The sequence below is a fragment of the Oncorhynchus tshawytscha genome, linkage group LG05, assembly GCF_018296145.1.
Source record: "Oncorhynchus tshawytscha isolate Ot180627B linkage group LG05, Otsh_v2.0, whole genome shotgun sequence".
NCBI classification, from domain to species: domain Eukaryota; kingdom Metazoa; phylum Chordata; class Actinopteri; order Salmoniformes; family Salmonidae; genus Oncorhynchus; species Oncorhynchus tshawytscha.
In genome coordinates, this window is record NC_056433.1 from 35,699,593 (window position 1) to 35,719,454 (window position 19,862).

The following is a 19,862-nucleotide window of genomic DNA, read 5'->3' on the forward strand; positions in this document are numbered from 1 at the left end:
CATCGAATGCAGAAGTAGTCATGTTGGTACCCAACTACCTGGGCATCTCTTGAAAGCTTTTGAAATTAGCATATGGTAATCTTTCAGTTTGCCAATAGATCATACACATTTTAAGGGTATTATTTCACCACATGTTCAATAGCTTATACATTTTTGGTTATTTGTGTGCTTGCTTGTTTGCAGAGGTGCCTGCACCAGATCAATTCTTAAATTGTGTTTGTATGTCACTGCATCAAATCGTTGAGCTTAATTGGCTTAATGATTGCTTATAAATGTGTTCAGCTCATAATCATTGTGATGATAAATGAATGGTGATTAATACAGTATTTCCATATAGCCTACTATAGGGACACTGCATTGTCAGATGTGAAGCTGAGTTCATACAGCCTACTAATTTAAATAATCAGTATACAGGTGCAAGATTGTGCTGGGAGGCATTGCAACTGTCTGTCTGTCTGTGGATGAATGCACAAATGGCCCTAGTGCTGGGGGGCGCCCTCGATTACCATTCCAAGCACAGCAGTGCACCTCTGGTCACCCGCGAAATTGAGCTGGCTCGCTGGCGGGTAAAGGTTGATAGTATAGTCCACGACTTGTGTGACGCCCGGACCGGAGGACAGAGGGGATCTAGCGGGGTGTCAGTCTGACTAGGTTGCTTTGAGCCCGCATGTCACCTGCGGACCTGCTGAGAAAAAGCGATGCGAACATCTGACTTCTACGCGATCCGAATGCAGCACCAGCAGTCAGTAGACAGCGCCGTATCGCTACAAAGGCGTTTTCTCTGCTATTAAACGGTTCATGCCGTCCGAGTGTGGTGTAGCTGGAAAGCTGTAGACTCAAAGCGATAGCGGGACCTCATCCTCCTGCAGTTTTCTTTTAGATAGCCAACACCAAGCGAGCATTTCCCACGTAGATACACCGGGGGAAGTAAGTAAGGCGTTGGAATGTTGCTTTCTATGGTCATGGATTTCTTGAAGGGCATCGCTGGTTTCGAAGGCCATTCTCACAGACTATATTAGGATCCAGCGCACATTTTTGGGAGACCTGAGTCGGCTCAAGGAACCACCATTTACATGACACAGAATTCTGTCAAAATGTTTTGGCGCTCATAACAGCATTTGCGGAAGAATTTACGCGGTAGGCCTACTACCCCAGATTGAACAGGGTTGATGCTCCGTCTTCAAGGTAAACTTTAAGCAATATTTGTATAGCCTTAAATGCATTGCATTGCTGTTGAACTCTTTTGGGTAATCGGATTTGAAGAAATTGCATGGGGAGCAGCAGTACGGGTTTTACTGCAATTAGGCTCCCATCCTCATTGCCTCACGGCGGGGTATCTGAAAAGGTGAGGAATCTCCTAAAGACAGCTGTCATGCGCCTAGATCTTTGAAAAGCTAGGTTATAACACCGCAAGGTCAAAAAAAATCCCATCAGATGATGAGCAAAGCGGTCAGATTACAAATTGTATTTATAGAACCCCCGTGCTTGCATGCTGAGGTTTTTTGTCTAGTTGAAACTGAAAATCATGTAATGTACCAATTATCGTCTTGTCCACTTACAGATGCATGGTGGATCACATCAGATTGAATTAAGATGTGAAATGACTGCGCTTGTGCTCGGCAGTATATGGGTTCTTGTCAGTCCAACCAAAATAACTTGCAGAGTGATAAGAAAGAATGAAATATGACCACAAACAAAATATTAGCCATAAACAGCCCTTACTGGAATGCAAATGAGTCATTCACTTGTTATCTTGTTTAATAAAACAGCCTGGATTGAGTAACCCAATGAAAGATTGGACAAGGTACAGTTCAACACGGATGTATGTTGATACAGTTCTCTGAAATGTGAATATGTGGCCCTAATAACTTATCAACGTGTTTCATATTTTTATGTCTGGTGTTGGTTATCATCTATTTGATTATTCATGGTAGCCTGAGGCACCATTGTAACTGCCACACCAAAGCACCCCGTAGGCCTGATTATAATGCTTCTGTTTGCTGACTGCTCGAAAGGCTACAACGCTCTCTGATCACAACATTCCATATCACGCCGAAACATTCATCCTGGCGTAGCCTTTCCATTGAAGGCAATGCTTATGTCTTTCACCAACATGATTCATAGTCTAAAAAGAGAGGGCTGTGTAGTATAGTTCCTTCCACCACCAACGCATCCAAGGAGCTGTGGCTTGGGCTACAGTAGAGTGAGCACATCGACCTAATTTACGTTGCTTACCTCACAGTAGCCTTGCTGAATGCACAGCATATTCAGTAAGAAGGGGGGCAAACAGTGGGCCTATTGATTAGTCGGCTCATAGGATTGGATGTGTTTGCCAGGAGAAACAATCTATTCCCTCTAAAGGGTGAAAAACAACAGATGCATTTTTGGATCTTCACGCCAAAAGGGAAAAGGAGGGTTCACACCAAAAAAAGAAGACTCTAAAAGCACTGAAGACAATTCTATTGATAGAGAGGGGCCTGTTCACTCAGCTTGCTACGACGTCCCTCTTCATTCTGAAACTGAACCCGTGCCACCTCAGACCCCACAGTTCTTTGGGATCTCCTCGACTGGAGAACGTAGCTGGCAGCTCATTACATCCACGGTTTAGGTCACCTCAGCCATGTTACCTACGGTACCTGTGTTACCTACGGTGTGTGTGTGTGTGTGTGTGAGCGAGAAAGAGAAAGAGGGAGAGAGAGAAAGAGAAAGAGAGAAATAGAGAGAGAGCTATAAGATCAGTTGGATTCAGTCACCCCATTCATTACGCCACGCTAAATGTAATTTACCTTTTCCTCCATAATTCGGACCTCATCAAAGTATGACCCCAATGGCAAACAAAACACCAGATGTTATTTATGGACCTGCCGTAGTAGCATTGGAATCCAATAGGCCAATGAAAACTGCGGGACAATAGTACCGGCTCAACGCAGTATTCGGTTGTCTGAGAATGAACCTTTAAATACATGCCATCCCAAAGTGAGGTTTTGGTGTTGCCATGGTATCAAGGATGTCACCCTAGACCTAGCACATCGCATTGGCAGACACTGATGTAAATTGGTATTCCAACAAACACACACTCTCTGTCTCACACACCCACCCACACATACTCTTTCTCTGACTCGCTCTCGCATGTGCACACACACACACATGCACGCACGCACACACACACACACACACATAATGCTGATGGTGTGTTCAGGACATACTTAAACCATTCAACAGCAATTTTCCAGTTTAATTAAGGAATGTTTTGAATCAAACACTAACTAATTTCATGTGGTGAACAATTCCCTCCAGGTCAACAAATCAGAAAGTGTTTATATCAGCACGAGGGTATCTGTAATGCTACCAAGCCCCTAATGTGTTTCTCCTTATAAAATATGAAATATCAGTTTCGTACCACAACCTCAATACATATACTGAAAGCCTTTTCCTTCCGATGGAGAATGCAGTATCTAGCTGTGTCTCTGCAGTACCTAGGTGAGACAGGGCCACTATGCAGAAGTTTCATCTGTAGGCTTGACAAGCATTTGTTCTCTTTCTCTCTCTCTTTCTCTCTCTCGCTCTCTCTTGCTCTCTTGCTCCCCCCCCCAGATCCAAGCCCAGGGCCCACAGCCCAGCAGCAATGTGATGATGCAGTAGAGGCTTTCTCTATATGAGGCCCAGCATACGTTAGACCATCTGAAAACAGATCCCTCATGACCCAACTGGCCCAGCTGCCTGCCTGCCTGCTGCAGAAGTGTGTTTATGTGTGTGTGTGTGTGAGAGAGAGAGAGAGAGTGTGTGTGTGTGTGTAGGATGCTGTATAAGGCTTTTCTGGATGATCGCTGCCCCAGGGAGAGCATAGATATCCTCCACTAAAACAGTAGTATGCCTCTGCTGCTGCCATTGCGCTTGAGTGTCACTGTAAAGGTTGATGTCTACCAAGCTGCTTTCTATTAGGAATAATCCACCCATGTGTGTGTGTGTGTGTGTGTGTGTGTGTGTGTGAGTGAGTGTGTGTGTGTGAGTGAGTGTGTGCATTTGTGTGTGTGTCTGAAAGTGTTCTCTATATTATCTAAGGTTTGACATTCTAAGGTTGAGTAAAGCATTGATGAAATCATTGATTGATTATCTAGTTATTTGTTCATCTAGGGGATGAATGTGACCTGCTATGCAAATTGCTGTGTAGAAACCCCACCGTAATTAAATGCAAATTAGGGAGACAGGCGCCAACATGTATTTCCTGCTGCTCATCATGTCTTGGCGACGGGGTTGTACTTTTGTCCTCACAAAACGAATTTCGCAGTGATAACCGTCTCAACCATTCTCTTCACGTTTGGCTGAGTTATCACCGGCGAAAAAAGCCCCATCTCTACGGAGTGAATCAATATCGCGTCTCCATTGCCATTTGAGTCGGGAAGGAGCAGGCCCTCTCTGCCTCATTGCACATCCAGAGGCTGTGCCATCCGGAGCAAAGCAGAAGGCTGGTTGACACGCACGCATAAACACACACTCACACGCATACTAACTCGCGATCTCTCTTTCACACACAGAAAAGCACACACACCTACACACATGCAAACCCACCTACACACGCAATCACTATCACAAAAACAGACAAACACCTAACCCCTCAACACACACACACACACACACACACACACACACACACACACACACACACACACACACACACACACACACACACACACACACACACACACACACACACACACCGTCTTTCCTCAGTTTGGGTCACGATCTGGCAGTCGTTCGCCATGCTTAAGGAGTGTCATAACTTGTCCATTTAACAATTACACCACAGTCCATTTGTCATCGACTTACTTCGGCCCTCGCTGCTAGGGCTACTACTCCCATCTCACCAGCACCAGCCAGTCAACACGGGACCGAGAGTCAACACATTACTATAAATGTTACTCAGTCGTGGTAAAAAAACGGCCTGTAAAACAAGGGCATAAACCTGTTCTCCAAGAAAAGTGGGATTTTTATGTCGCATGGCGTTCATTGAAATGTCAGACCAGGGAGACAGTGTGTGCTCTGCTCTCTCTATAAATGATATCACTGTGTTCCCGTTTTTATTGTCGGCCCTCACACTCCTAGGCGGCAACCTTTCCCTTTAGTCGTCAGGCCGGGATGTGTTTTACAGCTGTCGGATGACAGGTGTTGTCACTATGTTCCCACCAGGCCTCAGTCTCCGTTAGCGTTCCAACAGAACGTTCTCCCATGGCAGTTTGTCACTCATGTTCCATCTGCAGAATCCTTCCTTCCCTGACACATTCGGAGAATTTCGAGACATTCTTCAAATTCCTCAAACTATTTTGACAGTTAAGGTTATTGTTTTACAGATTCTATATCAAAAGCTTGCAGGTGGAAAAAGCTTTTGAAGGTGTACAGAGAGCTTCCAGGCTTTTAGTCGGCTAAAAAACGCATTTATACTGACACATTATTCAAGACGCAGAGATATAACCTCAGCTATTTAAAAAAAAAAAATGTATTCAACCAGGCAAGTCAGTTCAGAATCAATTCTTATTTACAATGACAGCTTACCAGGGAACAGTAGGTTAACTGCCATGTTCAGGTTGCAGAACAACAGATTTTTACCGTGTCCGCTCAGGGATTCAATCCAGCAACCTTGCGGCCCAATGCTCTAGCCACTAGGCTACCTGCCACCCGAGGACCAAAGAAAAACCAATGATGACAAAGCAGGAAAAACATTCTGTCTCTAAAGGTTAGGCTTTTGAGTTGTGCTGTTGTTGTGAGATCTTTAGGCGTTGGACATTGCACCTTCCTCCCGTAATCAAGAACCATGAGACACGCATGGTAGATTCATGTTTACTGTACATGTAGCCAATAAGAATGAGTTATATAACTCATTATGAGCAGGTGTAGTTAGGCGAACTCTCTCTGCACTCCAGCTGCAGTATCCCCCGCTACTCACTAGACTACCCGCGGAGCTCTTTTTCTAAGGTCTAACTAAGGATTCAGAGTAGAATACTTTGCTGTCTCTGGCATTGTTTTTGTCTGGGTGTATGATTGTTTTGTTCTGTTTTGTCTGAACCCCAGGAAGAGTAGCTCTGGATAAAGTAACAGCTAATGGAAATCCAAATACAATTCTGTCTCTCTCGTCTCTACTTCGTTGTTTTTGTGTGGGTGTATATGATTGCTTTGTTTTGTGATTTGAGTGGACCCCAGGATCCAGGAAGAGTAGCTGTACCCAAATGAACAAATGCAATCTTTTCTCTCCAGTCTCTACTCCAGCGTACGCAGCCATCCTATCAGGAGAAAAAAAAAAACAGACCTTAGATCAGTCTGGTGAAACTTCATCCAACTGCATGTAATTAATATCCTTTCTATGTTGTCTCCTATTTAGGAGGAAATTACCTTAGATCAGTGTCTTGGGGTTATCTCTATCCAACTCCACGTAGGATATTACAATTCTTTCTCTCTCTTATCTGGCCAGGTGTGTTTGCCTGACTGGAAAGCCTGATGGAGACCCTGCTAGTTTACCTGATGGTCCTTGGCATGGCTGTAAAGGCCCACAAGGTCCAGCTGTGCCCAAAACGCTGTGTCTGCCAGATGCTCAACCCCAACCTGGCAACCCTCTGCGACAAGAAGGGCCTCCTCTTCGTCCCGCCAAACATCGACCGGCACACCGTCGAGATGCGTCTGGGCGACAACTTCGTCACGAGCATCAAACAGCGGGACTTTGCCAACATGACCAAGCTTCAGGACCTGACGTTGTCTCGGAACACCATCGGTTCCATCTCGCCTCACGCCTTTAAAGATCTGGAGAACCTCAGGGCCTTGCACTTGGACAGCAACCGTCTGACGAGGCTCACCAACGACACCTTCAGTGGGATGTCCAAACTTCACCATCTCATTCTTAACAACAACCAACTGATTCATATCCACATTGGGGCCTTCAATGATCTCACGGCTCTAGAGGAGTTAGATCTGTCCTACAACAACTTGGAAAGCACCCCCTGGGTGGCCATCCAGAGAATGACCAGCCTCCACACCCTGGGCTTGGACCACAACATGCTTAGCTACATCCCTATAGGAACCTTCTCCGGCCTGCAGAAGCTCAAACGGCTTGACGTCACCTCCAACAAGCTCCAGAAGCTTCCGCCAGACCCTGTGTTCCAGCGGGCTGGGGTTCTGGCCACGTCAGGAAGCATGGGTCCGTCGTCATTTGCGTTGAGTTTTGGGGGGAACCCACTGAGGTGTAACTGTGAGCTGCTGTGGCTGAGGAGGTTGAGGCGGGAGGATGATCTGGAGACATGTGCGGCTCCGCAGCACCTGGCTGGACGGTACTTCTGGACCGTGTCTGAAGAAGAGTTCCTCTGTGAGCCGCCTCTCATCACCAGACACTCCCAGGTAAGGCTGAGATGATAATAAGATCATTTGTAATAATCCACTGATAACAGAAACATTATAACTGTTTTTATCATGCTATTTGACACTGACAAAAAAGTAACTATCCTGTATATCACAGAACACACTTTTTTAATATGATAATGAATGAAATGTTGATCATCATGTCATCCCTTTCCAGAATAAACACATTTATTGCAATAATTGTCAAACATCGATTATCATGCTACTGCTAACCACGATAACTGTTTTAATCAGGAAAATTCAATACCTATCACGGTAATATCGCTAACCCTACCACCATCTAACCGTCTCCAGGAGCTGCGAGCACTGGAGGGTCAGAGTGTAGCTCTGCGCTGCAAGGCCAGGGGCGACCCAGACCCCATCATCCACTGGATTGCGCCGGACGGCCGGCTCATGTCCAATTCCTCCCGGGCCGTGGTGCACAGTGACGGGACTCTGGACATCCTCATCACCACTGTGAAGGACTCAGGTGGGTGTCATTGAAACGTCTGTTGTGGTCGACTATGTTGAGTGTTTCTGTTTGTATGCTCTGGTTTTTCAGTAGGCCCTGAGGTCAGCTTTTCAGACCATTTGATCTGTATCAAAATGATCCTACGATGACCTCTGCTCTCCCGCTACATTTAGTTCTCCCTTTTGTTTTAAAGGAAACAGGAGAGCTAATAAATGTTCATGAGTTGTGAATGTTAATGAAGTTTCAACATTGAAAAACAATTATCCATACACCCATCCGCCAATGTTTCACCCATTACCAGGCAAATCATTTATTTATATATTTACAGCAATGCTGGCCTATAGAGTCCATTGGGAAACCCAAATACTGAACCGTCCAATGATGGGATTTATAAATAATTGATCTAGGCTCTCGAAAAGGACTGATCTCTATAATATATAAACTACTTTTTTGAATCTGAACAACCTTTTAACTTGAGCAGAATATGGAAAAAAAATATGACCTTGGCATCCTGTAACCCGAACCATAAACACATATATTTTAAGTTTGTTTACAGACTGTACTTAACACCAACTGTTCACTGTGTCCCCTAAATCAGGAAGGAACATTCCTCCATATGATGTGGGAGTGCCCTGCAGTTAAATGCTTCTGGGGAAAAGTCACAAAATTCATTATGAAATTATATGAATGTAAATATTCTATGCTTTGCGTCTGTTATGGTACTTAACTATGATGGCTCCTTGAATCTCTCAATCAATCAAAGACGATTACTGCTGCTGCTGCTGCAAAAAAGATGTTGGCTCTTAGATTGCAATCACCTCACTCTCTTCCAATTCATAAGTGAATACAGTTACTATTAGAAGCTATAACATTAGAATCATCGACAGCGAGAATAAATGGTGCTAGTCAAGGAACAATTGAGCCCTGGACAAATATCCTTGACTATGTAAAGAATAATCTTGGCTTAAGCCCAACACATCTCGCTCTTGCTCTCTCTCTCTCTCTATATATATATATACACTGTATATACACCGACTCATTCAAGGGTTTATCTGTATTTTTACTATTTTCATTGTAGAATAATACTGAATACATCAAAACAATGAAATAACACATGGAATCATGTAGTAACCAAAAAAGGGATAAACATCCAAATCTATTTTATATTTAAGATTATTATTTGATGACAGCGTTGCACACTCTTGGCATTCTCTCAAGTTGGCATTCTCTCGAGTTCCCACATATGCTGAGCGCTTGTTGGCTGCTTTTCCTTCACATGGTTTATTTGGGAGTGGGGGTAGGGGGTGGGGCGGGTTGGATGGAGACATGTTGGCTGGGTGGGATTGGGGGAATGGGATGGGAGCTTGGGCTGGAGGCTTTGATTTTTTGATTTTTCTGTTTATACTGAATTTATTATCACTTAAACACTGTAAATCAAATCAAATTGTATTTGTCACATACACGTGTTTAGCAGATGTTATTGCGACTGTAGCGAAATGCGTGTTTTTCTAGCTCCAACAGTGCAGTAATATATAACAAGTAATATCTAACAATACACACAATCTAAAGTAAAGGAATGGAATTAAGAATATATGAATATTTGGACGAGCAATGTCAGAGCTGCATAGACTAAGATACAGTAGAATAGGACAGAATACACAGTTGAAGTTGGAAGTTTACATACACCTTAGCCAAATACATTGAAACTCAGTTTTTCACAATCCCTGACATTTAATCCAAGTAAAAATTCCCTGTTTTAGGACAGTTAGGATCACCACTTAATTTTAAGAATGTGAAATGTCAGAATAATAGTAGAGAGAATGATTTATTTCAGCTTTTATTTCTTTCATTACATTCCCAGTGGGTCAGAAGTTTACATACAGTTTACATGCAGTCAAATTAGTATTTGGTAGCATTGCCTTTAAATTGTTTAACTTGGGTCAAACGTTTCAGGTAGCCTTCCACAAGCTTCCCACAATAAGTTGGCTGAATTTTGGCCCATTCCTCCTGACAGAGCTGGTGTAACTGAGTCATGTTTGTTGGCCTCCTTGCTCTCACATGCTTTTTCAGTTCTGCCCACAAATGTTCTATAGGATTGAGGTCAGGGCTTTGTGATGGCCACACCAATACCTTGACTTTGCTGTCCTTAAGCCATTTTGCCACAACTTTGGAAGTATGCTTGGGGTCATTGTCCATTTGGAAGACTCATTTGAGACCAAGCTTTAACTTCCTGACTCATGTCTTGAGATATATCCACATAATTGTTCTCCTCATGATGCCATCTATTTTGTGAATTGCACCAGTCCCTCCTGTAGCAAAGCACCCCCACAACATGATGCTAGCACTGGCCAAACAGTTCTATTTTTGTTTCATCAGACCAGAGGACATTTCTCCAAAAAGTTGCTTTTTTTAATGGTGGTTTTGGCTTCTTCCTTCTTTCTTGGCTTCTTCCTTGCTGAGCGGCCTTTCACGTTATGTCGATATGGGACTTGTTTTACTGTGGATATAGATACTTTTGTACCCGTTTCCTACAGCATCTTTACAAGGTCCTTTGCTGTTGTTCTGGGATCGATTTGCACTTTTCGCACCAAAGTACGTTCATCTGTAGGAGACAGAACTTGTCTCCTTCCTGAGCAGTATGACAGCTGCATGGGTCCATGGTGTTTATACTTGGGCCCTATATTGTTTGTACAGATGAACGTGGTACCTTCAGGCGTTTGGAAATTGCTCCCATGGATGAACCAGACTTGTGGAGATCTACAATTTTTTTGTTGTTGAGGTCTTGGCTGATTTCTTTTGATTTTCCCATGATGTCAAGCAAAGAGGCACTGAGTTTGAAGGTAGGCCTTGAAATACATCCATAGGTACACCTCCAATTGACTCAAATGATGTCAATTAGCCTATCAGAAGCTTCTTAAGCCATGACATCATTTTCTGGAATTTTCCAAGCTGTTTAAAGGCACAGTCAACTTAGTGTATGTAAACTTCTGACCCACTGGAATTGTGACACAGTGAGTTATAATTGATATAACCTGTCTGTAAACAATTGTTGGAAAAATGACTTGTGTCATGCACAAAGTAGATGTCCTAACTGACTTGCCAGAACTATAGTTTGTTAACAAGACATCTGTGGAGTGGTTGAAAAACTAGTTTTAATGACTCCAACCTAAGTGTATGTAAACTTCCGACTTCAACTGTATATACGAGATGAGTTTTATGTAAAAATATGTAAACATGTAAACATGATGTTTTTCTTACTGGGTTTATTTCTTCTTTTGAGTAGCAGCCTACTGGTACATGTTTTAATAAACATATAATTTAACATGGATAATGTACCTTCAACCCCCCCTAACAAAAAATACAAATTTGGTAAAAAAATAATAATAATAAAGTTCTCAATCGCTCCATCAGGCTCCTTCACCTGTGTCGCCTCCAACCCGGCCGGGGAGGCTCAACAAACTGTGGACCTGGTGATCGTCAAACTCCCACACATCACCAACAGTACTGTGAAGAAGGAACTGAACCCAGGTTCTTCTGATATCGCCACGGTAATGAAGACGGGTGGTGGGGAGGGCGGAGGCATGGTGCCACTGGGAAACACGAAGACGAGCCAGGAGAAGAAGGTGGTGATCACTGAGGCAACGTCTACCTCCGTCCTGGTCAGGTTCAACTTCCAGAGGAGTATACCAGGCATCCGAATGTTCCAGATCCAATACAACGGAACCTACGATGACTCTCTGGTTTACAGGTGAGCCTTGGATTATATAGGGACTGTTTTTTGATGAGTGATATTGATGCCTCATTTCGACTCTCAGAACAAACAAGAACTAGGCACAATGGTCTGTTGTAGTATTCCTGATGGTGTTGAGGGGTGTTTAAGTTGTTGAAAAATGTATTCAAATGTCAAATGTGCAAAGTTTCATTGTTTGACAGGCTGTTACTCTAACCGCATGAAGTAATTAATTTACTGACATTCTTGTTCAGTGACTTAAAAAGTCACCTTGGGATAGTGTGTTGCAGTACGTATACAGTACAGGGTCATTCCAGCAATTAGGTGCCTTTTGAATAACTTGGAGAAAATGTTTACATTCTGTCATGTTCAACTTAATAAAAAACATGTTTTCCCATCTCAAGAGGTAAAAAAAAGACTATAGTAAGTGCCTATTAAGTACCAAATAAAGTAACAGTTTTGATGAATTTATCTTAAATCCTCCATAAATATCCTTGTGACAGGGGGAATGGAAGCTTGTTGTGTGTAACAGGGAGTGGCAATTGAATGCAAGCTTCACAAAAAATATTACATTGTTAATTGTCTTTTGCCTGACTATCTATGGGTAACAGGGTTGATGTGTCATGCTCAACTCACTCCGTTTTCCACCACAAAACACCAGAAAATTGCCTAAAAGAGGAAAACCAGCTCACCTGTTTTTTTTTGACTATAGGATGATCAATGTTTCTTTTGAAAATAATTCAGTTCATGACCTTAAAATGAGTGACAGATTTATAGAATTTTCCATGTAGTCTATATAAAAGGGCATTTTATTTAAAGGGCTTTTAAAATTCTAGATTTGTCCTTTCTTCCTAAAATATCAAAGGAACGCAAAAGGCACTCATTTCGTGGAACGACCCTACACAAAACATGTTCACTACATGAGCAAATATATGTAGACACCTGCTCGTCGAACATCTCATTCCAAAATCATGTTGCTCCTAGACATTTCCACTTCACAATAACAGTACTTACAGTTGACCAGGGCAGCTCTAATAGGACAGACATGTTGGAAAGGTGGCATCCTATGATGGTGCAACGTTGAAAGTCACTGAGCTGTTCAGTAAGGCCATTCTACTGTCAATGTTTGTCTATGGAGATTGCATGGCTGTGAGCTCGATTTTATACACCTGTCAGCAAAAGGTGTGGCTGAAATAACCGAATCCACTCATTTGAAGGGGTAACCACATACACTATGAAACAAAGATAAATGACATAATGAATGATAGTAAAAAGCTTTGGAGCTTAGGGAAAAAAGGCAAAATCAGCTCCATCATTAATTCATCACAAAACCACTAATATTGCCAACTACTTTAATGATTTTTTTTCATTGGCAAGATTAGCAATCTTAGGCATGACATTTCAGCAACAAACGCTGACACTACACATCCAAGTATAGCTGACCAAATTATGAAAGACAAGCATTGTAATTTTGAATTCCGTAAAGTGAGAGTGTGAAAGAGGTGAAAAAATTATTGTTGTCTATCAACAATGAAAAGCCACCGGGGTCTGACATCTTGGATGGAAAATTACTGAGGATAATAGCAGACGATATAGCCTCTCCTATTTGCCATATATTCAATTTAAGCCTACTATAAAGTGTGTGCCCCCAGGCCTGGAAGGAAGCAAAAGTAATTTTGCTACCTAAGAATAGTAAAGCCCCCTTTACTGGCTCAAATAGCCGGCCAATCACCCTGTTACCAACCCTTAGTAAACTTTTGGAAAAAATTGTGTTTGGCCAGATACAATGCTATTTTACAGTAAACAAATTGACAACAGACTTTCAGCACGCTTATAGGGAAGGACATTCAACAAGCACAGCACTTACACAAATGATTGGCTGAGAGAAATTTATGATAAAAAGATTGTGGGGGCTGACTTGAGTGCAGCTTTTGACATTATCGATCATAGTCTGCTGCTGGAAAAAGGGATGTTATGGCTTACACCCCATGCTATACTCTCGATAAAGAGTTACCTGTCTAACAGAACACAGAGGTTGTTCTTTAACGGAAGCCTTTCCAACATAATCCAGGTAGAATCAGAAATTCCCCAGGGCAGCTGTCTAGGCCCCTTACTTTTTAAAATCTTTACAAACGACATGTCACTCACTGACTTTGAGTCAAGCCAGTGTGTCTCTGTATGCGGATGACTCAACTAGAGGTCGACCGATTATGATTTTTCAACGCCAATACTGATACATCAGCAGATTTTTTATATTTTTTATTTGGAATAATGACAATTACAAAAATACTGAATGAACACTTATTTTAACTTAATATAATACATCAATAAAAATCCATTTAGCCTCAAATAAATAATGAAACATGTTCAATTTGGTTTAAATAATGCAAAAACAAAGTGTTGGAGAAGTAAAAGTGCAATATGTGCCATGTAAAAAAGCGAACATTTGAGTTCCTTGCTCAGAACATGAGAATATATGAAAGTTGGTAGTCCCTTTTAACATGAGACTTCAATATTCCAAGGTAAGAGGTATTAGGTCGTAGTTAATATAGTATTTATAGGACTATTTCTATCTATACCATTTGTATTTCATGTACCTTTGACGATTGGATGTTCTTATAGGCACTATAGTATTGCCAGTGTAACAGTATAGCTTCCGTCCCTCTCCTCGCCCCTACCTGGGCTCGAATCAGGAACACATCGACAACAGCCACACTCGAAGCAGCATTACCCATCGCTCCACAAAAGCCACAGACCTTGCAGAGCAAAGGGAATAACTACTCCAAGTCTCAGAGCGAGTGACGTTTGAAACGCTATTAGCGCACACCCAGCTAACTAGCTAGCCATTTCACATCGGTTACACCAGCCATTAGGCTGATAGGCTTGAAGTCATAAACAGCGCTGTGCTTGCGAAGAGCTGCTGGCAATACGCACGAAAGTGCTGTTTAATGAATGCTTACGAGCCTGCTGGTGTCTACCATTGCTCAGTCAGACTGCTCTATCAAATCATAGACTTAATTATAACACAATAACACACAGAAATACGAGCCTTTGGTCATTAATTAAGAATCCAGAAACTATCATTTTGAAAACAAAACGTTATTATTTCAGTGAAATACGGAACCGTTCTGTATTTTATCTAACGGGTGGCATCCCTAAGTCTAAATATTCTTGTTACATTGCACAACCTTCAATATTATGTCATAATTACGTACAATTCTGGCAAATTAGTTCGCAATGAGCCAGGCTGCCCAAACTGTTGCATATACCCTGACTCTGCGTGCAATGAATGCAAGAGAAATTACACAATTTCACCTGGTTAATATTGCCTGCTAACCTGGATTTCTTTTAGCTAAATATGCAGGTTTAAAAATATATACTTCTGTGTATGATTTTAAGAAAGGCATTGGTGTTTATGGTTAGGTACAGTCATCCAACGATTGTGCTTTTTTCGCAAATGCACTTTTGTTAAAATCATCCCCCAGCGTTGCATCGATTATATGTAACGCAGGACACACTAGATAAACTAGTAATATCATCAACCATGAGTAGTTATAGCTAGTGATTATGATTGATTGATTGTTTTTTATAAGATAAGTTTAATGCTAGCTAGCAACTTACCTTGGCTTCTACTGCATTCGTGTAACAGGCAGGCTCCTCGTGGAGTGCAATGAGAGGCAGGCGGTTAGAGCGTTGGACTAGTTAACTGTAAGGTTGCAAAATTGGATCCCCCGAGCTGACAAGGTGAAAATCTGTCGTTCTGCCCCTGAACAAGGCAGTTAACCCACCGTTCCTAGGCTGTCATTGAAAATAAGAACGTGTTCTTAACTGACTTGCCTAGTTAAATAAAGGTATAAAAATAAATAAAAATATCGGCAAAATCGGCGGCCAAAAATACCGATTTCCGAATGTTATGAAAACCTTAAATCGGCCCAAATTAATCGGCCATTCCGATTAATCGGTCGACCTCTAGACTCAACACTATACATCTACTAAAGGGACTTAGGAAAGTTGCAATTGGCTCGGAACAGGACAGCCCGGCTGGCCTTTGGATATATACAGAGAGCTAAAATTAATAATATGCATGTCAATCTCTCCTGGCTCAAAGTGGAGGAGAAATTGACTTCATCACTACTTGTATTTAGGAGAGGTATTGACATGTTGAATGCACCAAGCTGTCTGTTTGAACTACTATCACACAGCTCAGACACCCATGCATACCCCAACAGACATGCCACAAGAGGTCTCTTCGCAGTCCCCACGTCCAGAACAGACTATGGGAGGTGCACAGTACTAAATAGAGCCATGACTACATGGAACTCTATTCCACATCAAGTAACTGATGCAAGCAGTAAAATTAGATTTTAAAAAACTGATAAAAATACACCTTATGGAACAGCGGGCACTGTGAAGCAACACATACACCTGCATACACACACAATAACATACGCACTATACACACACGTACACATGGATTTTGTACTGTAGATATGTGGAAGTGGTTGAGTATGGGCCTGAGGGCACACAGAGTGTTGTGAAATCTGTGAAAGTGTTGTAATGTTTTTAAAATGGTATAAACTGCCTTAATTTTCCTGGACCCCAGGCTAGAGTAGCTGCTGCCTTGGCGGGTCCATAATTGATACAAATACTTTTGTATATATACAGTGGGGCAAAAAAAGTACTTAGTCAGCCAGCAATTGTGCAAGTTCTCCCACTTAAAAAGATGAGAGAGGCCTGTAATTTTCATCATAGGTACACTTCAACAATATTTTCCACCATAATTTGCAAATAAATTCATAAAAAATCCTACAATGTGATTTTCTGGATTTTTTTCCCCTCATTTTGTCTGTCATAGTTGAAGTGTACCTATGATGAAAATTACAGGCCTCTCTCATCTTTTTAAGTGGGAGAACTTGCACAATTGGTGGCTGACTAAATACTTTTTTGCCCCACTGTCGTATACCTAATCAACGGAATCAAAATGAAATGTTAGCACTGAGCTGTAAGGAGAAGCCGAGATGAAAGAGAAACCAGAATGTTACAAAAAGCTTCTGAAGATCTTTCAGGCCCCTTCTGATAAATGAGTCTACACAATGTCCTTTCATCCGGCAACTCTTTTCTTTCCATATTTGAAGCTTATCTTCATGATACAATATGACGTGACCATTTAGAACACACTTTTATTCAAAGTGACTTACAGTCAACAAATACTGTACATACAGTATATTGATCGTAAGAGATCCATTTGGGAATAAAAAATCCACAGCTCCGGGTCTTTCAAGCACACAGCACCATGATCCAACAACCGAGCCATTAGATCTATTGTGACTTTCTCTTCTGAGAGATGGGTGTGCATACAATCTTTCATCTTTAATGCCTCCGACTTCTCAGTGGGGGTTTTTGTGTCTCAGGGGGTTGGGTAAAAATAACTCATTTGGACAATAAAGTATTCTTTTTCCTCTTTCACCCCTTTCACTGCACATTAGCAATTCTACTTTCTTTTTTTTAACCATTGGAACCCCTGCAACCCTGTTACTCGTCCACTCATGACAATGCTGTTTATGGTATTCTCTCATCTCTTACCATTTTCAGGCAATAGCCCTGTGCTCTTTGTTATTGCAATATAATGTACAGTATAATTGGTCTACAGTTGGTCTAGTATGCTCTCACTTCTTTCATTCCACGCTAACCATCTCTCTCTCTGTATTTTCAGAATGATCCCTTCGAGCAGTAAGAGTATCCTGGTGAACAACCTGGCGGCCGGTACACAGTACGACCTGTGTGTGCTGGCCATCTACGATGACCTGGTGACCTCCCTGACTGCCACGCGGGTGGTGGGGTGTGTCCGCTTCACCACCGAGCCACAGTACCTCCGCTGCCACTTCATGCAGTCCCAGTTCCTGGGAGGGACCATCGTGGTCATCATCGGAGGGATCATCGTGGCGTCCGTCTTAGCTTTCATCATCTTCCTCATCGTGAGGTACCGAGTGTGTAACCAAGGCGATGAGGATAAGGTAGGAGTATTGAGTGGTACTCTTTTCTTTGGGGCTACTGTCTCTGGATTATTTGTATTGTACAGATGTGATGATGAATATTGAGGTCATTTCTCCCTGGGGATGAATAAAATCTCTCTCAATCTCTTTCATAAGGCTTTGGAGATGGGTGAGATCCCATCTCTGAGCAGTGACGGTCAGCTCCAGGGCTGCGGTGTCCCCAAGGCCATGTCCAAATCTCTGTCCAAGCAGATCCTCCAGCCAGAGAAACCAGAGACGGAGGACAAGGAGTCTCTGAGGGTGGCCCTTCCTCCTCGCAAACCGGTCAAGCAGCAGCAGCAACCCCCAGCCCCAACCACCACCACATCTACCAAGCCTTCCATCCCCGACTGCACTGTCTCTACTTCCGCAGCCAGCCACTCCTGGCACCCTGCCTCCCCGGTCACCCTGAGGCAAAAACGGGCCGATTTCACTGTCGCCGGAGGTTCGAAACCCGGAGAAGCCCGCCGAGCCGAAGGCCAGACGGATGTGGAGTTAGAGAACACAAACCGTAATAACTCATCGGAAGCCAAAATGGCTGCCGCCTTGGCCGTACCTGTTCCTGCCCGTTCCACAAAATGGACGCCGGTCGCTAGGCGGCTGCGCCCCCCTGGAGCCTCCTCCCACCATTACATGACGGTACCAACAGGGGGTGTGAGGGTGAACCGGCGGCACTCACTGAACGTGGACTCATACAAAGAGCGCTGCTATGTCAGCCTGGTACAGCAGCAGCCAAAACCTGGCGGGAGTTTGTGCTCCAAACGCAGTCTGTCCATGAGTGGAGAATTGCCCACGTTGGAGAGTGCAATGGCAAACATACGCAGAGGCAGAGACAAGCTGTCCCGATCTGAGTGGCTTCTTGAAAGCACTCTATGATCTGGATTTTACTGGCTTATAGGCTCTTTGTTTTACTGGATTGGATTTGTGGCCCATCGTGGAGCATACAATAACTTTATGCCTTGTCTTTTATCTACAAGACCCATAGATTCCTCTTGTATATCTGAAGACAAGGCAGCAAAACAGGGTTTTAAAAATGTTTCACATGTGTTTTTCTACCTAAAAAGCAAATATCCTCTCAAAGTCATCTGTATTGCGACTTCGGATATAACTTTGATGAAAGGCACAAAGTAAATGTATAAAGCAACTTCATGCACAAAAATGTTGAGTTGTGTAACATATAGGCTAACACGACACACCCGTAAGTGTTCATATAGTACTGAATGCAGTATTCTTGGAGGTCTAGCATCATTTAGAGAGAGGGTGAAAAAGGGATGGATGATCAAGCTTGTTATAACATTGCCTGTTACTTAAAGTGATTACAATAACTGTGTAGACAATGAATGGACATACTTCTTGTCGTCAGTTTTTCAGACAGTTGGTGACATGTCTTAATTAACTTGGCGGCAGCGTTTGGAGGAATTGTGAATGTGCAGAGATGTAGAACACAAGGTATCCAGGCTGTGTCCCAAATGGCGCCCGATTCTCTATAGTGCTCAACCTTTTGACCAGGGCTCTGGTCGAAAGTAGTGCACTATATAGAGAATAGGGTGCCATTTGGGCCGCACTCCTCAGTCTAGTGACAGAGCTGGATCTTTTCATCAAGCCGCACCAGACACACAGCACAATGCAACATTCATGGCATCCCGTCCGGTGGAGATTGAGCCTAATACTGCCCTCCGGGTTGAATCGATACATTTTTATCGCGTAATTACACCTAAAGACTCACGCTCATAGGATTCCTGTCGCAACTGATACGACAGTCTAAACCAACACAGACAGGATGACTGGCGCGATTCCAATACGTCAACAGGTGGATGGGGCTCGATAAAGGATTGGTGGTCCATTTTCATGTTTTTCTACTATTATTAAGACATCATTTGTCATGTCAGGCCAAGAACCGTTGTAAATTGACTGGTTGGTAAAGAGAAAACGAAAGCCACAAAACAGTAGGCTATCTGAGAAGTCGGCTCTTGATTTTGCTGTTGTTTCTGTTTGATGTTTACCAGTATAAATAAACCAATGAGAAAAATCTATCTAATGTAGAAAATACCTGTACAGTTATTGCTTGTGACATCCATTTGCCAGGTCTCTACTGTAGGACACAGCAGAAGTCATTTCAGTTTCAGCTCCAATTTACCAGACACCGTCTGACACTAACCCTTCTGAGGTCTGACAACATAGCATGCAGAGGGATACATAGCCCACATTTTGGTAGATAGAATCTATCTCAAACTACCTTCAATCTACC

The 19,862-nt window shown here is 42.8% G+C and overlaps 1 protein-coding gene across 1 annotated transcript; it reads left to right on the forward strand.

The window, feature by feature from the left end:
- The first annotated feature begins 473 nt into the window (after positions 1-473).
- LOC112250561 (leucine-rich repeat and fibronectin type-III domain-containing protein 5-like) lies at positions 474-19,647 on the forward strand. Its single transcript, XM_024420813.2, has 6 exons — positions 474-1,185; positions 6,464-7,380; positions 7,696-7,870; positions 11,264-11,600; positions 17,296-17,596; positions 17,732-19,647. The coding sequence occupies exons 2-6, from the start codon at positions 6,490-6,492 to the stop codon at positions 18,488-18,490; spliced, it is 2,463 nt and encodes an 820-aa protein (XP_024276581.1). The 5' UTR covers positions 474-1,185; positions 6,464-6,489; the 3' UTR covers positions 18,491-19,647.
- Positions 19,648-19,862: the final 215 nt, after the last annotated feature.